Below are 9,399 nucleotides of genomic sequence, written 5' to 3'. Positions count from 1 at the left end.
ACACATATGGCAGCACTGATCCTTTGATCTTTCTTGGAATAACCACAACCATTTCAGTTAAATATTTGCCCAAGAGCTGGGTGTCAAATTAGCTGGTAAATGTTTCTCCATGGAAATGTTCATTCTTCAATTTAAAAAAAAATTATCGACTGAACTTAAAAAAACAATTAAAACATAAAGTTTAGTACACAATTAAGAATGGAAGTTGTGTGGAAGGAACGTTAGTATTTCATAGCCATCGCGTTGCGAAGTGCAAGAAATTTCTCAAAGGTCAACGAGTCGTGCGTTCATATATAACAAGGGGTAATTTCATGATCTCATACCAAAACTTCGATCACAGCTGAAGATTCTGTCATTCTCCATGATATAAAAAAGTATTTAAGACTAATCCATTGACCGTTTTCGGGAGGGTTAATCAGTTATTGTTATGCAATTGAAGAAAAAAATTGGAAAATTTCCCTGGTCTCCTATTACTATAGAATCACGTGTTCCCCCTCGCGGTCCTCACAAGTTAGCTCGCAACGATTAGCGATGCATAATGGCGAATGCGATGGTTTACAGACTTCTAGTGACTCTTTTGATTATTTGTCGCTCTGTTTCAGGTAAGTTGTTGGCGTGCCCATTGAAAAGAGCTTAAGAAGTAGCTCAGTGACACGACAAAAGGATCCTTGAAATTACGTGCAAACAATATTCAAGCGCGCCCATGCATAAAATAGTACTCCTTCCCCGCTCACTCCGTTTTGTTTATCTGCTAGTTTCCACGCAAAATCATCTTGGATCACCCGAATCTGCATCGATGAAGTTATTTTAATATCCGCAGTATTTTTGCGATCAACAAACTGGGGAGGAACTAAACGAAACGGGTGTGTTTATTAATAGTATGCGGGTAACCTTGCTTCGAAAGAGGTTGTTTTTCCGCAGGTTAAAGGAGCAGTTTAAACATTCTTCGATCTCTGTGGCTTTTTCTTTAAATCGTTTTCTTGTTAAATGGGTTGTGGTGTGCGTAGTTTGTAAGATCTGAATGGAAAAAAAAACTCTTCAGATTTTAGTCGCGCGAGTACCTAGTCGACTTGAGGTTACGACCGAACACGATGCATACTAATTCATCTCATGTTTACCCACTCGTAACAAAATAGATTGTTATTCTCGGTAAGGCGTGATTTTATTTTTCGAAGATGTCAATTTTAGGATATTAGAAATGTGAAATGGTTTTTTCTGCCTATTAGAACGGTGATTTCGCAAAGTTTCGATCCATACGCAATGAAAAATGATTGATTTATTCCTCAAGATAAAAGATCGCATTACTCCTCGGATAATAGTTGACATGGGGGAGGTACTGGGGGAGGTTTCGCGGGAGGTGACGAAGGAGGTACATGTGTGTGTACCGATCGTTAATTTTGGCGAGGGCTCGCTTCGCGTGTTCTTTTCTAATTAAAACTTCAATACTATTTTATCCCATGGAACAAGTATATGACAGGAAGGCTTTTCACTCCAAAATGGTCTGTTCCTAGATTAAAAATATCAAAAAATAATGAATAAATGAATAAATACTATTTATGTCTAAATGCATAGAAAATGAACACATTTTTAAATGCATTCAATGACTCCCTGGAGTCTGATTTTTCCACACAATCTATTTATTAATTTATTTATTTACTGGCAATATTTAACCAGACTGGCCAAGCTCAGCTATAACCTGGTCCAAATAGGGCACTGAAAGGTTCTTTTAAACTTCTCAAGAATATCAGATGTCAGTGGATGCCAAAAAATTATGTTGTGTTTTTAGTGGAACATTTCTGAATATACTTTATCGGGTATAACATCTAACTGCTAGGCATTTAGTCCATTTAGTCCTGGATCTAGCTAAATTCCCCCACGAATATTTTCAAATTAATATTTGGACAGATTTTCAGGCTCTCTATTCTTTGAAATAAAATTTCAAACAGCAGGACATTGAAAATAGAAGGTTGTCAAATGTGTCAGTTAAAGATTTTTATTGAGTCTCATTTCATCATCTGACTAGAGGATGAACTAGATAATGTCTTTAGGATGACAATTGTACTCAGTTAACAGTGGGTAGCTTACTCTAATGCTAAAGGCACCAGACATTTGCACCTATGCATCTCAGATGGGAAGAAATATAGCATCTTCACTGTTCCTAAACTCCATAAGTTAATGGGTTGTGTTAGAAACTTTAAGCAGAAAAACATGCAGAGTTGAAATTTGGAAGTATCATTGTATGATGAAGATTTTTCAAAATCGGTACCTGATGGTTGTATTGTTTATTTCACAGTACACATAAATCCCTTGAACTAACTCCCATGTTACTGCCAGGCTCAAACCATTTTAAATCAATGCTTAATTAACACTTAATTTACAAATACATCTAATTACTAACAAGGAGGTTAATGTTTTTATTTTGATACCAAGCCTCTAATTGTCCACCCGACTGGTATGGATTTGGTAACTCTTGTTACAAGTTTGTGGTGAGATCTTTGTATGTGAAGGGCCTCAACTGGGAAAATGCACGAAGAACTTGTCTAAATTATGGAGGAGACCTGGCTAGTGTTGAAAATATTTCAGAAATGAACTTCATATACAGTCATTCCTCCAAGAATTGGAGGGAAAATTATTGGATTGGACTCAATGATCAGCACAATGAAAGCCAGTTTGTTTGGAGTGATGGAACACCTTTCAACAGTTCTGTCTATAATAACTGGAACAGTGGTGAACCTAACGATGGTGGTGGAGTAGAGGATTGTGTCGAGCTCTACCTCCGTCATTGGAATGATGATAAATGTAATAGTGAGCTTGGTTATATCTGTGAAAGGCCTAAAGGTGAGCATGAAATATTGATTAATCCCTGAGTGATGCTACATGTACACTATGAATGTAATTTACCTAACTCTCTTACTCCTAAGATCTCATAAGTAATTTCCTTTGTTACTGTTTGCTATACAATTTATATGATGTGAATTTGGAGAATTTTCAATTGAATCAATTATCAATCCCTCATCACTCAACTGCTTACCAACCTCCTGATATTTCTCTTGGTATTGTAAGGAGAAACTCTGTCTTAGTTACTCATGAGGGTTGAGGGATTAACAATAAAAATGTATAATGTGGTTCTTCCTTAACCTTTTAATACTAGAAGCGATTGACATGCAACTTCTTCCTATAATATCCATTCATTATTCAGCAAACTCATCAGATAGACATTTTAATCTTGATCTAGCATCACATTCTTGTAACTAATTCACAAGCTAAGTGCAGCAGCTAGAGGGGAGAATTTAAACAAATCAGATCTAGAACTTTTTACCAGTGTTGTTATGATATATTTATAAGTTACTAACTATATATTATATCTTATTATGGGAAAATCTTCCAAATTTGATTTGTTTTCTTCACAGAAAACAAACATGTATTTCTTCTTTTTTTAACAATGTAGTGGTAGTTCAGATGTCAGAGATGGAATTCTTTTGAAAATCTCAAACCTGGTTCCCCTATGTACAAATTAAGCTGTGTACAGGAAATCAATGTTACTTCAATTTATTACTTTGTTAGACTTTATTTCAGGTATATTCTGTTCCCGTGTTTTTACCTCATATAACATACCACATTACCATTACATAAGAGGAATCTTTAAGCTGTATTTGAAGGGCATCTGAAAACTGATGTACTAGATTTTGAAGATAGTTCTGCAATCCCATCAAAGTTGTTGGCACAACGTTTTATTTACCAAGCATCACTTACAGTAAAATAGCAAATGTTTCCAAGACCAAAGATGTGCATTTTTTTAAACTTTTTTTTCTCTTCTTTCTACAGGAGTACCCTTGCCTACCTCATTAACTGTATCACCACCAGCCACTTCCAGTGAGTTCAACATTTTAGGCATATTCTTATTCAGTGGCAGAAATTTTGCCAATTAAAGTATGAATTAATTGCCATAAATTATTGTCTATGTTCAGTTGGAACATTAGCGGAAAAATCATGTTTCCTCACAAAAGAATGCTCAAAATTTTTAACTGAATTTGACATTTTGATGGGAAATCTATTTCATTTCTTAAGTAACATGATCTTCTATTGTTCAACTCAAAGAGAGATTCCATATCTACACACATCCATGCATTGTTCACCACCTATGAATTTAATGTCTTCAGGGCATAAGCAAGCAATTTGAAGAAGTCATTAATATATGTCTCTTTGCTGTCTTAATTCTCCAAAATCTATGCAAATATTCTCTGATGATTTTAAAACCATTCATTATTGTTATTTTTGTTCCTCACCAGAATTACAAGCTATTATAAGCTATAATTCAACAAAGCAAAAGCATGTGAACTACCTTTAAATTGTAGCTTCAACTTCAAACTTTTTAAGGGTATTAATGTTAGGAAGCTTTTGAATTAATAATTTTCAAGCAACTCTTACATTTGACACTTGTGATTTGGAAAACTTCTAAGTTGTTTGAAAATTCTCTTTGGACTTGTGCAGATATTTTACAATGGAGATTTCTTTCATTGTATAAAATATTTTTACTTTTTGACAACACAGAATTTAATCTGTGTAGACGTATTAACCTTTTCACTCCCAAGATCTGATTAGTAATTCTCCTTACTATCTGCCATACAATTCTTATGATGTTAGTTCAGAGAATTTGGTATTGGATCAACTAATAATCCCATGATTGATATTCTTCTCTATTCTCATCACCTGCCTGCTTGATATTGTATTCATACTGTGAGGAGAAATTCTGTCTTGATCACTTGTGGGAGTGAAAGGGTTGATCCTTTAACTCCCAGAAGTGATATATAAACATGTAGCTTCTGCCTATGATATCCATAGATTATCCAGCAAACAGATAATGGGAATACTTAAATTTATTAGGTAGAATTAAGATTTTCACTTGATCTAACACCAAATTCTCACTCCAAATTTACAAGGAAATGTGTGGCAGCTGAAAGGGACAGTTATAAATAAGATCTTAGGGGTTAAAAGGCTACAAACATCAAGGTTGTGGTTCCCTGAGCCTTAAACTCACTGTTCTGTTAACCTTGCTGAAAATGTATTTACCACTGAGCTTATTTTAAGGTTTTCAACATGCATTGATTAACAATTTGGAAGTAGTTGGTCCATTAACAGTTAAACAATTTTTCTGCAGCCCCCATTTCCTGTCCTATTGGATGGGAATATTATGGGTCATCCTGCTACAAGTTTAGCTCAGTTAGAAAGACATGGACTGATGCTGCAAAAGACTGCCGAGCATTGGGAGGATACTTGGTTAAAATAGATGACAGCGATGAACAGCATTTCATAACATTCAAGCAGAGAAGCAGTCACAGAGTGAGTTTACATGCTTCATTTTCTAGGTGATCCCAATTGTTTCTCTCCCATTATTTCATTTCCAGTGGTGGAGCTATTTGGATAAAAATTTGTAATTCAAAGAACAAGGCTAGCCTGGGTTCCTCGTCAGTTTGAACTAAAGTACAAGGACATGAACATGTAGATTATCCTGGAGAGTCCTGGTCGAACCAGCAATCCTCGGTGTGTTCAATTGAATAAGCATGACTGTCTCTTAACCCTAACATCAGTATGCATATTCTCTGTATTATTGCTATATATATATATATCCCAAGATGCTGACGACGAGAATTTGTTTAACGATGAAGATCGAGCCTATTTATGGCTGGTGATCATTTCATTTATTCTTGTGACCCTCATGTGTAATTCAGGGGTAATATTTTAGGGAGAAATCAGATGCCAGTCACTTGTGGGGTAGGTAGCTATTTTTCCCGTGCCCTGCGCATGATTATATGCTCTCTTGCATTCATTCAAAGCCTCCTGCCGTCATTGTTTTGTATTAAAATTTAAAGCCCACATGAATGATTGTGCTCCATTAATGAGTTACAAAATTTAAAATATGATTTATGAAAAAAATCGTGTCCATTCCATGTTAATTTCAAACAAATAAACTGTTGTTTTTGCAGACGAGATGGATTGGATTAAGTGATTCTGCTGTTGAGGGAAATTACAGATGGGAAGGTGATAATACATTGGTAAACTACACTTATTGGGCAACAGATGAACCAAATGATTTTGCAGGCTCAGAAGATTGTGTTCAAGTCTGGGCTTACTCTTCAGGAGGTTTATGGAATGATGATTTTTGCAACTCAGAACACTACTACATCTGTGAGAAACCTGGTGGTATGTACAGTTTCTTATTTTTAATTGAAATTTCCTAATCCCCTAACTTTTTGACTGCAGGAGTGAGTTATGCACATTGTGGTTTGGAATAACTCCCATGATATACAGTTTCTGTGATCTCTGCAACTGTATTTCATTAACACCCTCTCTAAACATACTGGCCAAAAGATAGAACATCCTGATGTAGAGGTAGCTGTTCCTCTTTCCTCAACATTCACTAAGGGCTGTGCCACAAGGCAAAACACAAACATGAGGCCCACCTGCAAGAGGTTCTAAAGGTAGCAGAAGACTGCTGGGATAACCAGCTTTTTTAAAAACCCTTACTAATGTCATACTGCTTAGGGCTATTGATGGGCTTTGGACTCAGTTAGATCTTAAGGCATCAGACTAGTGGACATAATGTGTGAGATTAGGCAGCTATATACATACATGCTAAGAAAAGTGAAAAAAGACCCAGCTGGTTTGCATTGGAAAATATATATTTCTCTTTTTGGTTTCTGTGTGTTATATGCAAAAACAGCAATTCACCCTGGTGTTGGTGGAACTGGTGGTTATTTACCTCTGCCTTGCATCTCAGTAAATATCTCTATTGTTCACCTCCACTTTGGTGAATAATTGTTAACTATATTGCATGAATAATCTCATATGGCTAAGTTTCCTGTGGAGTTTGGTCATAGATAATGCTAATGTGGCTATTTTCTTTTGAGTTATGTCAGTAGGGTAATCTAATAAGAATTTTTTTCAATCATTTAGGTCAAAACCTATGTCCATTAAATTGGAGAGGTTTTGGTGACTACTGTTACCAGTTCAATATTCATGGGGCCCATGCCAAGAGTTGGCTTGATGCTGAAAAAGCCTGCATGTCACATAATAGCGGGACTGAATTGGTTAGCATTAGCGCGGGGGCAGAGCAAGATTTTCTCTTGAAGTACCTTAAAGACACGAGAATTCCTCAAATATGGATTGGACTTAATGATCGTAAACAGGAGGGGACATATGTATGGACAGACAAGTCCTCTCTCACCTACAAAAACTGGGCACCAAAACAACCAAGCAATGGTTTTTTCGGAACGTATGCAGATTGTGCAAGAATGGATGCTGATAATCAGAATGGCACCTGGAGCATGGCAATGTGTCGCAATAAGTTTGGCTATGTCTGTAAGAGAAAAAATGGTGAGAAAATTACTTTCATCGATTAGTGGTGATCATTTCCTTTATCCTCGTAACCTTAAAATTGATTCACACGCAATGATAAAATTTCTAGTGAAGAGGTAAGAGCCCGCTTCAATCAAACACGTTTACTCAGTTGATTTCACATAAGCTCCTCCCTATGATTGGCTGTTGTCATTGGTTTGGTTTGGGTTAAGTTTTACGTCACTCAATCGAAAAGCGCTCTAGTTTAGAGAAATATGCTTTAAAAAAAGACAGTCTCTGAACCCTGAACGGCGTAGCTGCCCCTCCCGTTGTTCCACGACTTCTTTCTGTTTGATCCATGTAAAGTTTATCCAATTTTCAACCGGTTTTGTTTTGTCCTAGGCATAAATCAGTGTGATTCGCCATTTGGAATGGAAGATGAGAGGATTGCCGATAGCCAAATATCTACCTCCAGCAATTATAACTTTTCATCTCGAGCAAGTCAGGCCCGTCTTCGTTTGGAAAGCGGTGACTTAAATGCAGGAGCATGGTGCGCTGCACAAAGCAAAGTGGTAAATTATTAACTAGGTCTTCATACTGATAACAATAGTAACAGAAATCATAGACCACGAGAAGTCAGAAAAAAGAAAAAAAAAATTGATGCTAGCGCGCCGCAGGGAATTCTGGGAGTTCAATCCTAGAGCTCTCAGCGGCGCGCTAACAACAACTTTTTACGATTTTTTTTTTTTTAATCGCGCGACGGACTTCGCCGAAAAGGAGAGACTGCTTGTATTATACAGAAATCATGACCTAAGACTAAGAACTTTCCAGAGTTTAATTTAGTTATGAAAGTAAGTAAATTAAAATTGCAAGCTACGACTATTGGAAGAGAGTAATAAGAGCAAAAAGGATCTTGAACGACCAAGGGCAGAAAATGAAAAAAAACATTGGTAGCTTTACTTCGGTCGGTACCCTTACAACGTGATGGTTTACGTTGTAACAATACATTCAACATTGTGTTGCGTTGGATGTGCGCGAATCCAGCGTGAAGTCATTTAAAGTAGCACAGCTTGAAGTTTTTTGCCTACAGGTCGGGCCCGGTTATTCAAAGAGCGGATTGCGCTATCAAACAGACAAATCGTTATCCTCTATATATATATTGTGTTAATTAAACCTACCGCTTAATTTCCTGGTTGAGAGTTACCCACTGGATGATATTATCCATCCTTAGAACAATCGGGGCGGGGAGGGAAAAGAAATAGGGCAATTGTTTGTTAAGATTTTTCTGTGAGGAGGTAAATCCTAACATGTAATTCGTATTTTAATGTTCAGTTTGCCTTGTGTTCATTTACCGTTTTGTTATGTGGCAGGGTGAATATTTACAAATTGATTTGGGAGTTGTGCGTCAGGTAAGACACATTGCACTTCAAGGAAGGCCAGGATCTTCCGACCATGTGAAGACGTTCTATCTCAGATATGGAGACAATGGCCTGGATTTTAATAACTATGGTGAAAACGCCACAGTCAAATACAAGGTAGATAATGGGTTTCTTTTACATGTGCTAATATTTACAAATGTTTTAAATCGGATTCAAACGAATGAGAAAATTTGGAGAAGTATATCGTTAACTGATGATTACTAGTATTATCAGGTGAGCGAGACACTCATTTAGTCTGTCAGGTAGGCAATCAGTAAATTAGTTAGTCAATCAAGCGACCTTTCTGTGGGTCCATAATTAATTAGGGAGTCAGTCGTTCAGTCGTTTGGCCGGTCCATTGACGTTTGCTTAGTCTGTTAGTTTGTCACCGAGTCACCAACACCACTATCATTATTGTAATTGATTTCAATCATTCATGTTTGTGTAGCACTTCATAAGAGTCACTACCTTTTTGGAATTTCAGACTTTAGGTGGAAATGTCAATGATGCCGCGTCCATCAGCAACATTGCCCTTACTGAACCTATCTATGCCAGATTTATCAGGATTTATCCACTTTCATGGAACTCTCGTATCTGCCTGAGAACTGAAATTTATGGCTGTGCATCACAAGGTAAGAAATAACTC

At 36.7% G+C, this 9,399-nt stretch overlaps 1 protein-coding gene across 3 annotated transcripts in view; it reads left to right on the top strand.

Annotated features, from left to right (window-relative positions):
* The first annotated feature begins 462 nt into the window (after positions 1-462).
* LOC113672313 (uncharacterized) overlaps positions 463-9,399 on the top strand; it is a 39,685-nt gene continuing 30,748 nt past the window's right edge. For 2 of the 3 annotated variants that reach the window (XM_089182641.1, XM_089182642.1), the window contains exons 1-9: positions 464-602; positions 2,431-2,838; positions 3,826-3,873; positions 5,159-5,340; positions 5,985-6,201; positions 6,955-7,374; positions 7,738-7,907; positions 8,706-8,870; positions 9,238-9,385. In XM_089182641.1, the coding sequence (XP_089038767.1) occupies positions 539-602; positions 2,431-2,838; positions 3,826-3,873; positions 5,159-5,340; positions 5,985-6,201; positions 6,955-7,374; positions 7,738-7,907; positions 8,706-8,870; positions 9,238-9,385 (1,822 nt within the window). In that variant the 5' untranslated portion in view covers positions 464-538. Of the gene's footprint in view, positions 603-2,430; positions 2,839-3,825; positions 3,874-5,158; positions 5,341-5,984; positions 6,202-6,954; positions 7,375-7,737; positions 7,908-8,705; positions 8,871-9,237; positions 9,386-9,399 lie in introns of all 3 variants that reach the window. The other variant, XR_016179802.1, reaches the window with a different exon arrangement.

Source organism: Pocillopora damicornis, chromosome 9 (genome assembly GCF_964200805.1).
Source record: "Pocillopora damicornis chromosome 9, jaPocDami1.2, whole genome shotgun sequence".
Taxonomy (NCBI): Eukaryota; Metazoa; Cnidaria; class Anthozoa; order Scleractinia; family Pocilloporidae; genus Pocillopora; species Pocillopora damicornis.
The sequence above is the reverse complement of the archived record's forward strand: the minus strand, read 5'-3'. Positions and strand labels throughout refer to the sequence as shown.